The following is an 18,644-nucleotide window of genomic DNA, read 5'->3' on the forward strand; positions in this document are numbered from 1 at the left end:
TAAATAAACTCCAGAACCACCACCAATGTCCAGCTACCGTCTCTACAGAAACTGAATTCAGGTGCTAGAACCATTAAAATGGTTCAGTGGTAAGAAGTCAGCTTAACAATATCCAAGCAAATAAACAGTTGCACTTAAGCTTTTGGCACTGTGCAGAACAAAACAAAAACAACCCTCCCACCCCTATTGCAAAGGTATTTGAACATGTAATGAAAAAGCAGATGTTTATTATGTCATTTTGTCCATTATTTAGCATTGCTGTAAATGGCATACATTTACTGCAACTTCTGTACAGATGTGTGGCTTTGAATTTACTAGAACAGCAAAATTTAAAAGGAAAAAAAAAACGCTCAACAGTTCCACACAAGATTTTACAGTCCAACATTTCACTGAGGAGGTGAAAAGACAGTTACTACAGACTTATTCGGCATGAATAAAAAACTACAATTTTTATTTTTAAACAGGAGTCACTTGTTTTAATTTTTTACACTGTTTTAAAATTACTGTGATAAAAATAATGAAAAAAGCTTTTTAATAATGCCATATACCAGCATAATATAGTATTTGTCCCCATTATATATCTTTTGGAGAATATACAAAATAGAATGTTGACACACTACTGAATCCGTGCTATTAAAGCTTGTTTGGTGGTGCAAAATGGCTATTTTCATACTTTTTCTCAAACCAGAAAATAAACCTTCAAAAGGGGTCCTTGTATGTTTTCCACTAATATGATGCTTCATTTGTTGCCTGAAAGTATTGTTGTTATGAAACAGCAGTAGCGTAAAAAAAAATCTCAGTACATCCATAGCAACAGCCAAATTGATTTCAATATGGACCAGGTAGTGGATGAGGTTAGTTCTGAAAGAGGCTGAGAAATCTGGTCCCTTTCTACAAAGTACTTAAGCACATACTTTTTAAGTTAAAGTGGCTCAAACACCAGGGCCTTGCCACCCATTTTCATAATTGTTTTATTCACACCTCCTACACTTGGGTCATAACCTACCACAAAGGCTATTAAGAAAGAACAGGTTGCACACCTGTAACTGCGGTTCTTTTTCATCTGTAAACTGATACAAATTGGCCTGATCTGTGCTGCTACTCTAGCCAGGTGCAGATCAGACCCATTTGTTTAAATCACAAAGAAGAAGTGTTATTCTCCCCCCATGATTTGCCCCACTTCCTCCCCATAACGCACTTTCCTAAAATGTGTGTGTGTGCCATCCAAGTCACATGCCAACTTATGGCAACCCCATTGGGTTTTCTAAGGCAAGGAATACTCAGAGGTGGTTTTGCCAGTTCCTTCCTCTGAAATATAGGCTACAGCACCAGAATATTGGGTTCCTATTACACTGAAATGTTTCACAGCCCCTCCATTTGTGCGTATCTGATTTTTAAAGAACTCACTGAACTGACATGGGGTGGGGGCATAAAAATGATGGAAACTGCATACAGTACTCAAGAAAGCTCAACAATTAGGAGGCATTAAACACTCCTAAAATAGTCTCCATTATAATTTAGGCAGGTCTTAAGAATTGGGAGTGGAATGCAGTTCTGCAGCTTACAAGAGAGGAAGTATTGATATAGTGGTAGATTCTGTAGGAGTTTCTCAGGACACTGTCTATGCAAGTAGGAGGAAATCTTTGGATTCACTTTAACTTTGCTTCGGAATAGTAACAGCCCACCTCCAAACAGGATACACCTCCTGGAGCACCCCCTTTTCTCCAATTCTTCTGGAGGGTTCAGTTAGATTTTCAGGAATTACAGACATCCAGACCCCGTTTGATAGTATCCCTCTGGGTAAAACAAGTGTCCTTTGTGGGTGGCTATATTTACTATTAAAGGATGTCAGACTCTTAAAAAAAAAAACTGGGGGTGGATGGTTATCTGCTTGAACATTCTATATTATTAAAGGATGGTTTCTTTTTGTTTTTTATAAGTGTAAGATGGTTAAGTTTTTTCATAATCCTTATCAGAATACACACCACATCACTGCGTGTAATTAACATACCAACAACTTTCTGCATGCTGAAAAAAAAAAATGAAGACTTGATTGCCTAGTCTATGAATCTGATGCTCCTGGATATTTGCAATCAATCATGTTAAGGTGTATGGCAAAGAGGGCTACCCTTAGTCCTCATTTCTTCACTCCCTGTCTTATACTCTTTTGTAGTTATGTAGTATGTAGCTATGTTGGAAAGCTAAGAGGCTGCATCTTTAAAAGGTAGGTTGGCACTTGTTTCTAGACTTGTGTGTACTTTGTACTTCTCTGCTGTTTTCAAGATAATTTAATACTGGATTTTTGGTTTACTCTGGCTGGCAAGATTTGCAAACCAATGGTAAGCACATCAGTCTCACAGATCTGAATCTGGTTTATCTCATAAATAGGTATGCTCAGGTTTATAGCCTAAGGCTCTCATCCTTGATTACTGGTACAGGAGCCATAAAATTTCTCCTCTCCAACTGCATGCCCTAACATATCCTAAGAACAACTATTCCTATTAATTGTCATGTGCAATTATAGCGTATAGCATGCATATCTGGGGCTATCCAAATCACTTCCATGTCAGCATGATGTGGCAAGGCACTGAAGAGACAGAAGTCAGAATTTTCCCTGCTTTATTTGAAGTGCTGATTTCTCCCAGCATGAAAAAGACTAGCCAGACAAGAAACACATTTTGCTGAATGCTTATGTACTTTTAGATGGCTTGTGTTAAAATCCTTAACAGCACATTAAAATTTTTAAGTTCTCTTCCGGAATCAGCATTTACATATTTTTTTTAAAAAAAGAAAGTTCATAAACTGAACAAATACATAAAACCAAAGAATTAGAGCCTCTTTCCCACCACTAAATACTTGTATGAATGTAGTCATAGTACTGATTTCTGTACATCTCTCTTGTGTTGGTAAACAAATACACATACATGTGTCAAAGTGCACACTACTAGCTTTTGTAAGCTTGGTATCAAGTATTCAAAAGCTTAATACACATCACTTCCCAAGTGGAACGTTCCAAATTTTCCTCATGCGTTATATTTTCAGGACTTTTTTATTTTTTGGAAACCAAATACTTGGGTCTGTTAGCATTAGCTAAAAACAGGCGGATTACACATTTTTATCCCAACAGTTTGCAAACTACTGTTAAAATACTCTCCAAAGCTTAGATAAACTGTTAAGCATACATACTTTTAAGAGCTTATTCAAGAAGAAAGACAGGTTGCTTACCTGTTTCTGGGTGTTCTTTAAGTGGTCATCTATGCAATAACACAACTGTGCTCTATGGCTTCTAGAGCTCTAGTCAGGAAGCTGGCACTCCTAAGGAAAAAGCTCACAGAACAATACACAAAACACCCCCAACAAGGCTGCTTCTCTATGGTAGCAAGAGAAATGTGTGGGAAACAGGTGCATGTTCTTCTCTTTCCCAACAAGGCATATACAGAGAGGCTTGCCTCTGGCCAGAAGGAAGTGCAGGAGTGCCAACATTTTCGACTAGTGCTCTAGGAAGTTCCTAAGATGCAGTGCACAGGTGCAGCACTTCATTGTGGGAGTGCACAGAAACCACAAACAAGAATGATTACTGTTATTAAAATGTGTTATTTTATGCCCAAATATTGGCTATAACAGCTGGGGGGTGGTTCTCATTTATATGCCTAACGTTTAAAACGAGGATTAAGAAAAGACCAAAAAAATAAAAAAATAAAAATAAAAAAATAAAATAAAAAATAGCTCAAATAAAATTCCTATTTTTAACTAGGAATATTTTTGTTGAATTAGAAATTTATTTAGTAGACTGTGATCAAACTATGCTCTATTATTTACATATTGCTGGTACCTGTATGCATTTATTGCCAAATTTGTTTAGCTGTTTTGCTGTGCTCTGTGAGGCTATGCGTGAAAGTAACCCCAGGTAGTGTGAGCATATAGGCAAATGTGTACATACACACACTACGTCCATTATGGGATTTTTTGCAGTGTGTGTAGGTGGGTCTTCCAATAAACCTGCACAGTTGCTGCAGGCTTAGTCCTGGAATGTGAGGGGACCAAGCACACAGGCTGGATTTTCCTTACAGCGGTTAAACGGATTTAGATTTCAGCCCCAGGAACTCTCACCAGATATGAGTAAGTGCCTCTAAAACAAAACAAACAAAACAAAAACCCAAAATGAAAAAGGAAAGAAACAGAAAACACCACCACCACCAACATAAACAACAGAGTACCATTTTAGAAACTTTAGAACAATGCTGCTAGGATTAATACTTCCAGACGAACCACAATTTGTATGGGTTACCATTCAACACATTTGTGACCCCTAGAAAAAATATATCACGTCATGATAAAGCAATCTGTCATCTAAAAACCGTTCTTATGATACACTATACAAGCTATTTTACAATAATCTGATAAACTGCTTTAAAAGCTGTAGTAGCCCTTCCTTTTTTTATTCAAACATCGCTACCAAATTAAAAATATTGAAAGTACAATTAGATAAAAATATATTAGTAGCATCACAATGTGTTTTGCTTGTTAATTTTTGTTAGGTAATTAAACCCTGTATTCCCACCCCCTGCCAGAAATATTTACGCCACTTAGAACAAATGCATTCTTTTTTTCCTTCCTTTAGAATGGCATTACGCTTTGAATTTTCATTCGTAAGTGCTCAGAGGATGGGCTATTACAGCTTACAAATTGTTTAAAATATAAATCAATGATAACAAGGAAAAATTCACAGGACATACATGGTTGTTTTATGGCACACTAGTAGTTTGATACAGAAGGGTTGGAGCTATACAGAGACAAAGTTCTACTCTAAGCCACAAAATCAGTAGCGGAATCTTCATGTTCTCTAGGAAACAAGGCAGATTTCATTTAGGTGGTAACAAAAGTAAAAATGGGTGTGTAGCCATACATAGGTCTGGGACCTTTATTTTCTCCAAAAAAGGTTGTTGTTTTTTCCTTGTAATTTGGTCTATTTTCTTGTCTGCATAAAGGTAAAAATCTTGTTTTTCCCAAGAATCTTTATAAACATAATACATGTCGGGCATAATTACAACTATTTTGTAAATCAATGTTATTTATATATATGTATTTATATATAAAGTATGTATACATGTACATATATATATATATATATATATGTTTGTGTGTGCGTGTATGTGTGTGTGTGTATATATATATATATATATGTAGTTCCTGGCCATTAAAGTCAATAGAAATGTAGCTATCAACTTAGAATAAAGTCAGGATTGTACACGTTTGCCCCAATCCAGCGAGTGATTTGTAAGCAGAAACTGGCTTCTGATACTTGATCCATTTTATGGAAGTACAAAAAGCTGTGTTAAATCATTATGTCCAAGAGCCATTTGCACTGAGCATGCACTACTCAACAGATGATGAGCACTATCTGCTCTAAGCCAGTCCAAGTGTCCCCAACCCCTTCCTAATAGATGGTCAGAGCTGGTGGTACGGATCACATCCTGGAGGAGAGAGGAGACTTCTCTGGAATTTGGCCACTGGCTGTAATCCAGTAATTCTGAGAACCCCATAGAGGCAACTTTGCACTTTGCTGTGAAAAATATGAATTGGTTACCAATATAGTTCTCCTAATATTTTTTAAAAAGAGCAGATTTTCTGCTTCTTATGTACGTGCAAGGAAAACAGTTTAGATATGCCAATTTCTGTGCACATCATTTTTGTTCTGCACACTACAGCTATCTGGATTGTGGCACTGTATATATAATATACACTCAATACACAGAAAAGTATACACTTATATGGCAATAAACTGAGTATGGAAAAATGTTAATTTCTCCATTTAGAAGTAAACTTTTAAACAATTATGCATATTTTCCTGAAGGTTTCCTGATGGGCAGTCCAGACTGATCTTTTTAGCATCAACTCAGCCTACAATTCTTAGAATTATGGCTATTGCATTAAATGCAAATATGTAGGCTGCTTTTCTTTTTTTAAAAAAGGTTTGTGTTCACACACCTATTTAAGACAGAGCTAGTTTTCTAATAGCTCATAAAACATGTTTGACCGATATCAAAACTAAGCAGTTCCAGTATTCAGATTACATTTGGAATACGTTTCAATCCCTATCCTGCACTGAAGAAGGCTGAATTTATAGGCCAAATTTAGGAGAGTTACTATGACTGTCTGCATCAGATTAGAAAAGCCGACCTATAGTATATGAGTATACTTAAGGATTAATATCTAGAGGTCATTAAGCTATGAGCTGCCCCACTTTTAAAAAACAGCTGTACAATAGGCATCTTGAAGTTTTACAAAAATTATGTAAGAAAAAATGAGCAAGCTTCACTGTATATAAAGTTAAAGGAAATTGCTAAAACCAGACAGTAATAGCTATAAAAGGCACAACTTCCCTTTTCTGATATACAGTTGTAAACTTTCTTCATGTTACATGCATAAATCAAAAAATGCTACCTTAACTATACAAAAAATCTATACCAAAACAAAAACCTATTAAAAAAAAAAATCCAGCCAACTACAGAAATTCCTAGCAGAATGTTGACAATGAGGATTCTGAACTTGACACCACTGTTTTTGGTGCATCCTATACTGCCAATACGATGGTATATGTGGAGGAAAAATCCCAAGCCATATTTCCTTTCCTTCTTCCTGTAATCATTCAGTTTGAGGCATCCGCTTCTGAAACCTAGGTCTTGGCCCTCTGTAAACCACATGTAGTGCATAATTACAAAACAAAAACAAGAACACCCAATATAATTGCAAGGACAAATTAACAAGTCTTTTAGTTTATATAAAAAAGAAGCTATAGTTTGACTTTTTTTTCTTAAGGCAATCTATCTGTATTAAGGCAGTCACTTCTGATGAAATAAGAGTTTCTTGATATTCCCATTTGAATATTTTGGTAACTGATTGCTGATGATTTCTGCCAACATTTCTGGAAACTCAATACTCATGGATTTATCCAAAAACGTTTGGAAGCAGAAGCTTAGAAGATTCTCAACCACCTGCAAATAAGACAGAAATGTGAAGCCAATTTTCAAATGCACAAAAATAACTGTATTTAAAGTGTTGTGAGATATTTTAAAGCAAGTTTAAATTATCAATACTTCTGCATCTATAGCAGTAGCAAATACAAAATGCCCAAAGTGGGTGAAAACACAGTAGCACAAATTAAACTCATAAAAGCACATTTTCTCAATTCAGATATTGCACCACACTACAGTATATACACTAAGATCTGGGTCTCAAATGTGCAGACAATCGGTAGTTTATGGTTTTGTCCACTCCACCCGCACCCCCATCTTCTTAGCGTTCTAATTCTTCTGGCTGCCTTAGTATCCGATACACTTCTATCTGTTGTCCATACATGCATAATGACATACAATAATTAGAATAAAAAATGGTGGTAAAACCCATTCAAGCCAATTGTTGTTTTTATGTGCCTTCAAGTTTAAAACTTATGTCGATCCCAAGGCAAACCTATATTGGGTTTTCTTAGCAAGACTTGTTTAGGAAGGATTTGCCTTTACTTTACTCTGAGGCTGAGAGTGCGCGACTTGCCCAAGGTCACCAAGTGGCAGAATGGGGTTTTGAACCCTGGTCTCCAAAGTCATAGTCCAACGCTCAAACCAATGCACAACACTGGCTTCATTGAAGATTATATGTGTTTAGAGGTCTGTATGTTTGGCTATGGGTCGCAGTAAGATCTTTCCCCAATCCCAGTCCTCTGCTCAGTGTAACTATCACAGCAAAGGCATGAGTCCTGGGGGTGGTGAGTGGGGAAGTGTGGGGAGTTCAGTTAATAAATGTTCATCTTGACCTTATAAAAAGAAAGAAATCCAAAAACATGTAGCACCAGCTGGTAAGGCCCAATTCTAGCGCATATTATTGGGTGGGTGGTTGGGGGGGGGGGATGACAGAGCCTGTCAAACTTCTGGAATTGTTTGTTAAACTTGAATTAATACCAAAATATGCTATTTCTTATTCTTCTTCTGCATCAGAACTGATAGAGTGAAATAAACCATAAAATCCCCACCGAGTTTTGTCTGAACAGCAAGAGGCATCATGCTGTATGGCTATCATCTTTAACATAAGCCTAAAAATGTAGCTCCTTAACCGTCTTCTTGCTCTTCCTGCACTTAAATGATTAAAGCTCCATTTCAGATGCATTTTATGTGGACTGCAGTTCCCCACTCTTTAAAACTTGTTGTTGTGTGCCTTCAAGTCTTTTCCAACCTAGGCTGACCCTGAGTGCAATCTATAATGGGGTTTTATTGTCAACATTTGCTCGGAGGGGGTTTGCCTTTGCCTTCCTCTAAAGCTGAGACAGTGTGATTTGCCCAAGGTCACCCAATAGGTTTCTATGGCCAAGTGCAGATTCAAGCCCTGGTTTGTAGAGTCCTAGTCTACCACCCAAACCACTACACATTGGCACTTTCAATTAAAACTTCTGTTGTTGTGTGCCTTTGATCCATTTTTGACTTATAGTGACACTAAGGCAAATCTATCATGGGATTTTCTTGGCAAGTTTCATCAGAGGGGGGTCTGTCATTGCATCCTTTGAGGCTGAAAGAGTGTGACTTGCCCAAGGTCACCCAGTGGGTTTACGTGGCCAAGCTGGGATACATAAACACAAAATGCTCTTCCAGATAAAAACCATCAGATATCTGGTGTTGTGAAATATTCTTTAAGTTATCCACACCACAGAAGAACTTTAAATTGAAATGACAGCAATCTCAATCCCTAAGTGGCCTTGTCACTTGCCAAACCATAGCCATGTTTACAACATTCTGCAAAGCAGGAACATGTGGAAGCAATTGTGTCAGAAAACTTACATCATGCATGGAATCCAAGAGTTTTGTCAGTTGATAAAATCGCTGCCAGTTCTGGCTGGAGTTCCCTTCTCTCTTCACTATGGCTTTCCCCAACTCTTTGATGTAGGTCATACGAATTTCATCAAACAAGGTCTGACTCCTCAAGCCTTCCTTGGGAACTGAAATATTGAGACTGAGCTTTTAGAGTGCTCAAAGCTTCCGTGAAATTAAACATCAACTTTGATAGAAGCGAGAAAAGAGAGGGACTTTAAAAGTTATTTTGCGAGGAAGTGCAAAGGGTTTTATACAAGGCAGATAGCATGGTTGATAGCATTCAATCCATTCAAGTCATTTTGTATTTCAAGACACTTGATAGCAAAAGAGAATCCTGATGCATTACAGAAAGTTCTGTGGTCCTCTCCAGCCATATACAGACACGATGTGGTTGTGATATTCTATAATCATGTTGCCAGAAAAATATAATAATTATTGCTTCTCTATTTTTATTCCTCCATCATGCCTACATGTCAACTTTTTTTCTACTACATTTTGGAAAAAACCAAATCTTCCAATTTCTCACAGGACACAATTGAGCCCCAGCCACATCACAAATTCAGACTTATTAACAGATGCACCATAATCTGAGTGAAGATCTCCACTGCCCTTTATAAATAATTATTTAAAATGCTAGGGAAGTTGCAGACCTTGAAATATTGTTCAACTCTGACTCCTATCAATTGCAGATGGAGTGGTTAGGGATTATATGGTCCAGCAACATCTTGGGGGGTGGGGGGGGGTGGGCACAGAATTCCCAGCCCTGACTTAGAGAATGCCATTTTTTGCCAGATGTCTGAAATTGAAGACTATGGCTGCATCACACTGCAGAAATAATCCAGGTAGACATCACTTTGACTGCTATGCCTCAATGTTATGAAATTCTGGGAATTGTAGTTTTGTGAAACATTTCGCCTTCTCTGTCAGAGATCTCTGGTGACACAGCAAACTACAGTTCCCAGAATTCCACAGCATGAGCCAAGGCAGTTAAAGTGGTGTCAAACTGGATTATTTCTCCAATGTGAATATCGCCTACGACAAAACAATGTCAGAACTGAACATTTCTGTGATTTGTGGAGGCAAAGAAACATTTCAACGAGTAGACTTTTTTTCTGCTGCCATTATTAACTGTTGAAATTTAAAATAAATTTAGAACATTTTTGCACCCTTTAATACAGTATGTAGAGGTGGTGTTTACAAAATGTCATGTATTCACATTATTCATAGGAAACACTTATCTTTGATTGTCATAAGGCGTGATGATATGCAGTCATAACTGAACTCTTTGGAACTGGAGTATGATAAAGTAGGTTCAAGAAATTTAAATTAGGCATAATGTACTAATTTCACAATTCAGTGACAGGGAGGAATTCCAACTTTATCATTACAAATAAATTTGTAAACAAACAAACAAAACAAAAAACACTAGAACAAAAGCACCAACTTTCACCTACTTGTAGAGAGAAGCAACAAAGTTTTCATGCAGAGGTATTCTTCATATGAAACTTGAAGCCGTGCCAGCTCATTAGTAACTACCAGCAAACGTTTGCATTGTTCATACATGCACGGTAAATTCATTCTCTGCCTGAGGAAAGAGCAGACAAAAGGACCAATCACTTCCTACTTGGGATTATCTCAGTACCTACTGGATATCCCTAAAGAGTCAATAAATGAAATAGGCCAGACAGTTTTTTAAAAGCATGATTTTGTTACTAGGAGACTTCATAATGGAATCAATGCAGGCCATGACAAATACTTGGAAAATAATGGATTCTAGCCCTTTTCTTCATTTTTCATTTCCCATAATTCAAAGTGCTGGTTTATGGCTCACAGTATGTCCAGACTGCTTGAAAGCCCGTTATCCTCCCATATGAGACTTTTTGAGTGTTACGATCTTCCAGAGAGGGCTTTCTCTACATTCCACCTGGTGAGGACACAAGCTGAGCCTTTTCAGTGACTGCTTTCCTCCCAGAGAAGGCTCAGCTGTCCCACTCTTTGCAATCATTTCACCAAAGGCAAAGATCTTCTTATTTAAACAGGCCTTCACACTTTAACTGGTTGAAGGAAAATGATGTTCAATGGCTGTGCATTTTTAAAATATGTAATATGTCCTCCAAGTGCTTTTAACTATTCTGAATTAATGTTTTAACTGGATTGTTTAATGCTTTTAAAACCTTTGTACTGTATGGGCCCGAACAGACAGGCCAAAATAAAGCTGCTGCGGGTCACTTTGGAGGTATGCTGTTTAAATGACACACGCATTTTAAGAGGCCAGAAGCTGCGCCAAAGCCGTGCTCTGGTCCTTAGGACTGGAGCATGGCTCTAGCACAGCTTCTGGCCTCTTAAAATGCATGTGTCATTTAAACAGCACACCTCCAAAGTGACCTGAAGCAGCTTTGTTTTGGTCTGTCTGTTCCGGCCCTAAATTGTTTTAGCCATTTTGTTTTAACTTCTATTGTAAGTGACTGTGTGTCCCATATTGGGTGGAAGGATGGCTATAGGCCAAATCAAATAAAATCAATCAATAAAATAGCAATACAAATGTTCATCATATTTCACTTTCCCCATCTCTGAGCTAGCACATCTCTGCATAGGCCTGGTTAGAACGATCATCTAATCTGATTTACACTTACTAAAATGTGAGTTTATTTTACACAGTTGCCTCTAAAAGGATCCTTCAAATCAGTTAACAGGAGATATGAATAAATCAAGACAAAATACTGCTACTACAACAAGAAATAATATACCGGTAATTCAGAAGCAGCCTATCAAGTAAAAATGTAGTTAGAAAATATTCAAAAATAAAGAGAATGAACCAAGGTAGAAGAAGCACTAGAAATGGTTCTCCTAAAGTAGTTTAAACTTGAAATCTAAATAGACAAAATGAGAAGACTTGTCAAGCTTCCTAGGGCGCTAAATTTTTTATTGATTGATTGATTGATTTCCTGTCTTTCTCCAAAAATGGGATTCATTAACTTACACATAATTCAAGAAAGCAACTTTCTTAAGGTTAAATAAAATTTCCTGAGAATATCTATGGCTAAATGGGAACTTGAATCTTGGTCTCCTCGAGTCCTAGTCCAACACTCAAACTAGTATACCATGTTGGCTGTCTTTGCTGCTACACTTTGAGTATCTGACAAATCACTGAATCAACGAATATGTCTAATATGTACACACACCCACACCCCTCTCTTCTCCATACATTACATACTGTATATACTCATGCATATAAACTGACCCCCAAAAGCTGGGTTGACTTATCCATGGATCAAAGTAAGTAGTGTATTTTAACTCTTCTCCTTCTCTGAGTAGAGTGGGAAAAGGTAAGAGCTTAGTTCATCCTGGAAACACCCAAAAGAAGCACCAAAACTCCTTTATTCTTTCCACCATGATGCTGCTTCTGGTCTTTTTGAATGCTTGGATGGGAAAATGGCAGTGGTGGCATCCCTTTGGTTCTTCCCCTCAAAAGATTGCCAAGAGGAACTGGGCTTAGAAGCATCTGAATAAGACATTTCTGTATGAAGACAGTAAACTTTGTCCTTTACATCCTTGGTTGCATGCTCTATGTTTTGTCCTCGACTTAGCCACAAGTCATATCAAAATCCATAATGGCCCCAAAACTTGCCCTCGATTTTTATGTGAAGTCAACTTATAGTTGAGTATAAACAGTAAATATGAAACTAGAGTTTCCTTGTTCCTAATACTTTTATGATTGAATAAGAGAGACTACTGTACCATACCTCTCCTACTATACTGCTTGAATGAAAAAGAAAAGGAATAAGAAGATTTATCTCGTTCAAATACTTTGTGCATTGGTTTTTGGAATCTTGTGTATCCACACATTGACAATAAAGGCCTTAGCTCTACTGGACATTCCTGTCTCTGCTGGTGGTTTCGGTGTGTAGGGAGTGGAGTTCAATGCAGGATTCTGCTGCGTTTAAAGTGATTTGCTCTCCCCATCACAAGATGTCAAGTCTACTGAAAGAGGAATATGCAGTTCTTTCTTAAGTAACAGATACCACATGCTACATTTTCCACGCAAAATATTCTGAAATTATTTTAGCTTAGCTACAATATAGCCTACAGTAAATTAACTGATGAGTCCCTCTTAATTTACCCTTTCCCTTTTCCAATCTGAAATTTGAAGGAAATATGATAGTTTTAATAATAGTGTGAACATGTTTACTCATAGAGAGTAAAGCTGTACTATGACTGGGAGGGTGCAGTACATATTTACAGAAGGAAGTTCTGTGATATTAATAGGTAGGCTTACTAATTTTTTTTAAAAAAAACCCTCAGCTTTTTAAAAAGTGCAGTACATTATGGGTTCCTCAGTATTTTGAGCATTGTAATCCATTTCTAAGATGCCTTATTTACAGGGCATAGGAAGGAACTAAACTCTTTAAGGGAATTGGAAATCTACTTATGAAAAATATATTAGAAATATGGAATAAATATAAAAAAGAATTAATGAATGAAGACTCAGTGATAATACCAATAATAATGGAAAAGAAATTCCCAAAGAATTTGAGAGGCCTGTTAGATAAGGAATTAAAGGAAACGAATATAGATATAATAAAAAATCAGATAGATGTAAGGGTAGAAAAAGAAAATATAAAAGAAAAATTTATGGGAATAAAAATGTCTTGGTTTCATTATATGCAAATAGAACGATGGTTTAAAAATGGGAAAAGATATGTAGAAAGGAAAAAGCATACACAATTTGAACAAATAATTCAAAAAGGAAGAGAAAATGAGAAAATGAAAAGAATAATTAGTAAAATGTATAAAATATTGATGGAGAATAAAGGTAAGAAGATAAAAGAAAATATTTTAGAAGAATTAGGATGTAAATTATGTGATAAAGAATGGAATAAAATTTGGGAACAAAGACACTTGAAAAATCTATCGGTACAGATTAAAGAAAATTATTATAAATTGGTTTGGAAATGGTATTTGACACCAGTGAGATTATATAATATTGACAAGAATAACAAAAAAAATGTTGTAGAGGTTGTCAAGAAGTAGAGTCATATTTGCTTATGTGGTGGCCCTAAGGACTGGAGCGTGGCTTTGGTGTGGCTTCTGGACTCATAGGACGCATGCATCATTGAAACACCATACCTCCACTGTGACTCGAAGCAGCTTTATTTTGGCTGTCTGTAACAGGCCTTTGCAACTTTTTGATGGTAGCTCCGCCCATCCCTTATAAGTCCCCTGTGTTCCTGCTCTTTCCCCAGTTCTGAAATTTACGCCGCGTGAACGACATGAGAATGAGCCAATGTAGAGCAGGACACTGAGGGGAGGACGGGTGGGATTTGTATGTATTCGCAGATGACCACTCGAAGAAATAGCATTACAGGTATGCAACCTGTCCTTCTTTTTCGTGGTCTCTGCGAATCATACAAATGGGTTAGACTGACAAGCTTCAGTCAGAGGAGGAGGGAGTGTCATGAAACCAAGTAACGTTCAAATAAAACGGTGTTTATTAATCACAATAAATCATTGAACCAAGAACTGTGTCAGATGTATTCAGTACTTAAATAAATAGTACTTTAACTTTTCAAGTCAAAGACACATAAAAAAACACCTTAGGTCATGCAAGACCTATGTAAACCATGGGGATGCTGTAAACCAAGCCAAATGTGGCCAAAAGACATTCCTTCAACAACATGTAAACACATGGAAATGCAGTGCAATCAATGTAAACCTGAAACCAACACTGACCTCACAAAAGATGCGTCCTGTTTGGCCCTGGTGTCCAGCATGTAGTGTTTGATGAAAGTCAAGGGTTGGGACCAAACAGCAGCTTTGCAGACATCCTCCAAGAGGACCCCAGTCAGAAAGGCGGAGGATACCACTACCGCCCTAGTTGAATGGGACCGAACCCCTAGCCGGGAGAGGTCTGCCCAACAGTTCATAGCAGTGGTGGATGGTACCAGCCACCCATTTTGAAAGTCTCTGTGCCGTCACAGGCAGTCCCTTCTTTGGTTCTGAGTAGCATTGAAAAAGTCTCTTTCTTGAAATGGCTTGAACCCGCAGTTCTGTCCAAACAGAAGGCCAGAGCCCTCCGAACGTCCAATGAGTGTAAGCGGCGTTCGGTATCATCGGCTGAGTTCGAGGCCAGGGTAGGCAAAACAATGTCCTGATGCATGTGGAAGGCAGACACCACCTTAGGCAGAAAGCTAATGTCAGTACGGAAAACAACCTTATCCTTATGGAACCTAAGGAAAGGCTGGTCCCTCCACAAGGCACACAGTTCGTCCGCATGGCAGGCAGAGGTGATGGCCACAAGGAAGGTTGTTTTCCAAGTCAAGAGTCTCAAGTCCAAAGTGGCCATGGGTTCAAAGGGCTTGGATTGCAGGGCAGACAGCACAGCGTCCAAACTCCAAGCAGGTGCCGGTACTGAGACCGGAGGATGAAGGTTGTTGCAACCCTTCAGGAAACTCTTCACAAGAGGGTCCCTGAAAAAAGAAGGTTTGCCATCAAACTGGAAATGGGAACAGATGGCAAAAAGGTAACACTTAATGGCGGTGAAGCACAGCCCCACATCCAAAAGTGCCATCAGGAACTCTAGCACAGTGTCATCACTCGGGATGGAGCAAGGCATCTCACAGAAAGGCAATCCAGGAACTTCTTCCATTTGGAAGCGTAGGACTTCTTAGTGGCCAGCTTCTGGGCAGCCAAGATCACCGTCCGTACTGAGGGAGGTAGTGAGTCTAGAGCTGGAGCCTCCACGCCACCATCGGTAGGTTGATGATGTCCAGATGTCGAACTCGCCCGTCCTGGAGAGTGAGGCGGTCCGGATAGAACTCGACACGAAGAAATTCTCTCCTGGAGAGGTGGAGCAGGGATGGAAATCACGGCTGTCTTGGCCATCAAGGGGTGATCAGGATGGCGTCCGAGCAGTCCCTTGTCATCTTGGAGACCACTCTGGTGATCAGTGGAAGCGGAGGGAAGGTGTACAGCATCTCTCCTGACCAAGCGAAACAAACGCATCTCCGAGGGAGTTCTCGTTGCGCGCTCGGGAGCAGAACTGGGGACAGTGGCTGTTGAGAGCGGTCATGAAGAGGTCGATCCGGGGGGTTCCCCACCGACTGAAGAGGTCGCTGACTGTCTCGGGATGGAGCCTCCACTTGTGGCAGACGCTGGAAGATCTGCTGAGCTGGTCGGCCAAGTCATTTTCCTCTCTTGGCAAGTGAATTGCTTGGAGCCGAATACCTCTCGGGATGCACAGTCCCAGATGCGGAGCATGATGTCGAGCAGGGTCTGTCACCTGATGCCACCTTGCTTATTGAGGTAGTACATGACAGTAGTGTTGTCCATCAGTAGCAGCACTACCTTGTTGGAGAGGTCCATCTTGAATGCTTTCAAGGCTTTTTCCATAGCCAGCATCTCAAGGACAGTGATGTGGAGAACTTTTTTGTCCAGGGACCACTTGTCATTGATGAGAAGTCCTGACATGTGGGCGCCCCAACCTTTCATCGAAGCATCCGTGGTGGGGTGACCTGAGGTTGAAGAGGAGAAAAAGGCATGCCGACACAGACATTCTGGGAGTCGAGCCACCAGCGAAGGGAGTGGGAGACAGATCTTGGAACAGTGAGCCACTTGGATGGAGAGTTCGTCATTGAATTGAAGGCTGACAGGAACCATGCCTGGAGGGGCCGAAACCATAGTCTTGCCCACAGGGTCACGAATGTCGTGGAAGCCATGTGTCCTAGGGCTATCTGGACCACTGCTGGCTTTCACTTGTCTGTGGGTGAGGCAGGTCCTGACCAAGGAGCAGAGAGTGTGGAAAAGGTCCTGAGGGAGATAGGCAATGCAGTCTTCGGAATCGAGGATGATGCCGATGAACTTCATCTGTCTGGATGGTGAGAGATGAGACTTCTCCAAGCTCATCAAGAGCCCGAGGGACGAGAGAAGCGACAAGGTGAAGTCAACATCTCTTTGCAATTCAATCATGGAGGGGGCTGCGAGGAGCCAGTCGTCCAAGTACGGGAAGACTTTGGAGCCTTGCTGGTGAAGATAGGTGACAATAGGAGCCATGCACTTGGTGAACACTCTCAGAGCTGTGGAGAGGCCGAAGGGAAGACATTGTAGTGGTACATGTCGGGACCCATGGCAAATGACAGGACGGAGCACGCAGGAACCCTTCAGGATCTCTTCTTTCCCTGGTCGGTATCCTGTCTGCGATTATTTCAGTACCGAGCAGGGGCCTGGCAGTGGCCAGAAAAAGAAGAGGACTGGGATGGTAGCACTGCCTTTGGTGCTCTTGTTGTTGATAGGGCCGGTCTTGTTGGAAAGGCTGCTGGTCCTGGCCATGCCACTGCCGCTTCTGAAATGGGGTCTGGGATGGAGTAGACATACCGTGTTTCTTGGCAGCCGCCTTCATACAGTATTTCAAGCTGAGGCGTTCATCAGTCTCCTGGCTGAACAAGCCTGCATCGTCAAACGGCATGTCCTCGATAGTAGCCGTCGCACTCGGGTTCACATCTGAAGAAAGGAGCCAAGTGTGTCTCCTGAGAGCAACAACTGTCGCCACAGACTTGGCTGAACAGTCAGTGGAGTGCTGAGCCGAGGTAATCAACCAGCTCCCAATGGAGTGGTCCTTGTCTCTGATCTCAGTCATCAGGGACGTCCGGGATGATGGGGGAGATCTTCTCCATCAAGCACTGTATGTAAGCTCTCATACAGGCATTATAGTTTGTGACCTTGAGTCCCAGAATGGAGGAGGAACAGGCCTTCTTTGCTAGACCGTCAATCTTCTTGGTCTGTTAGTCTGCAGGAGACGTGGACATCTTAGGCTTAAAAGACTGCTGAGACCCCTCAACAATCACCGAATTTTGCTTGGGGTGAGCCAACAACCAAGCAGACTGGGAAGGTGAGATCATGTAGAGGGATTCTATCTTCCTGGTCGTGGGTGTCAGCGAGGCTGGTGCGTCCCAAGAGCCCTTGGCTATCCTCTCCAGCGACGGCAGCAGTGGGATGGAAGGCGGCATTAGAACCTTGCCGTGAACCCATTTCTCAATGGGGTCAGCGGCATCATCCTCGATGTGTGTGATCTGGAGGTCCAGCGTGTTTGCCATTTCAATGATGTGCTCTGCAAAAGTACGCACGTCGTCAGTGGGAGACGAGTCACCTGGTTGGAATAACTCCTGTGGAGATTGAGGGGCAACCTCATCCGAGGAGCTCGAATCCATTTGAGATGCACGGGGGTCCCCCTGATGTGAGCCGTCATCATCTGATTCAAAAGTGTCAACACCCAACACCACATGCGAAGAGGAGTGTCGCGTCTGAGTGGCAGTGGCGACGATGGAACGTGGTCAGGGAACAGACGTGGGTGATGGTACCGGAGCCGTTGGGCTTTGGCATTGGAGGCACAGTGGATTTAGGGCCCAGGCGACTGCGGACAACTTTACAACCGACTGAGACAAAGTATCTGTCCATCTCGCTGTCGTAGTAATAGTCTGAGTCTTCCTGGCGATGGACTTGTGCCTCTTGAACTTGAACCTGAGGAACCGGGTTGGTGACCGGCGAGGAAGTGACAAGAGGTGGTGTCAACCTCCTTGTCAGAGACCTGGTGAAAGGTCAACATGGCAGGTAGAGAGGCGACTGAGGCTGAAGCTGGTGTCAGACGAGTCCGAGGAGAGCTGGCTTTGAATGGAACCAACGCGTCCCGTGTGGGTACCAAAGGAGTTGTGTAGTGCTTAAGAGGAAGACCGGGTGCCTTTAGGAGTCTTGGCATGGGCTTTCTTGTGGGAAGAGCTGTGAGCAGGGGCATCT

General features: G+C 40.6%; 1 protein-coding gene across 1 annotated transcript in view; it reads right to left on the reverse strand.

Annotated features, from left to right (window-relative positions):
* Window positions 1-207: 207 nt before the first annotated feature.
* The window catches only part of NR3C1 (nuclear receptor subfamily 3 group C member 1), a 77,488-nt gene continuing 59,051 nt past the window's right edge, over window positions 208-18,644 (reverse strand). Inside the window, exons 7-9 of the mRNA XM_042447515.1 lie at window positions 10,313-10,443; window positions 8,826-8,983; window positions 208-6,995 (exon numbers count right to left, since the gene is read on the reverse strand). Of these exons, the coding sequence (XP_042303449.1) occupies window positions 6,843-6,995; window positions 8,826-8,983; window positions 10,313-10,443 (442 nt within the window). The 3' untranslated portion in view covers window positions 208-6,842. The remainder of the gene's footprint in view (window positions 6,996-8,825; window positions 8,984-10,312; window positions 10,444-18,644) is intronic.

The sequence above is a fragment of the Sceloporus undulatus genome, chromosome 2, assembly GCF_019175285.1.
Source record: "Sceloporus undulatus isolate JIND9_A2432 ecotype Alabama chromosome 2, SceUnd_v1.1, whole genome shotgun sequence".
NCBI classification, from domain to species: Eukaryota; Metazoa; Chordata; class Lepidosauria; order Squamata; family Phrynosomatidae; genus Sceloporus; species Sceloporus undulatus.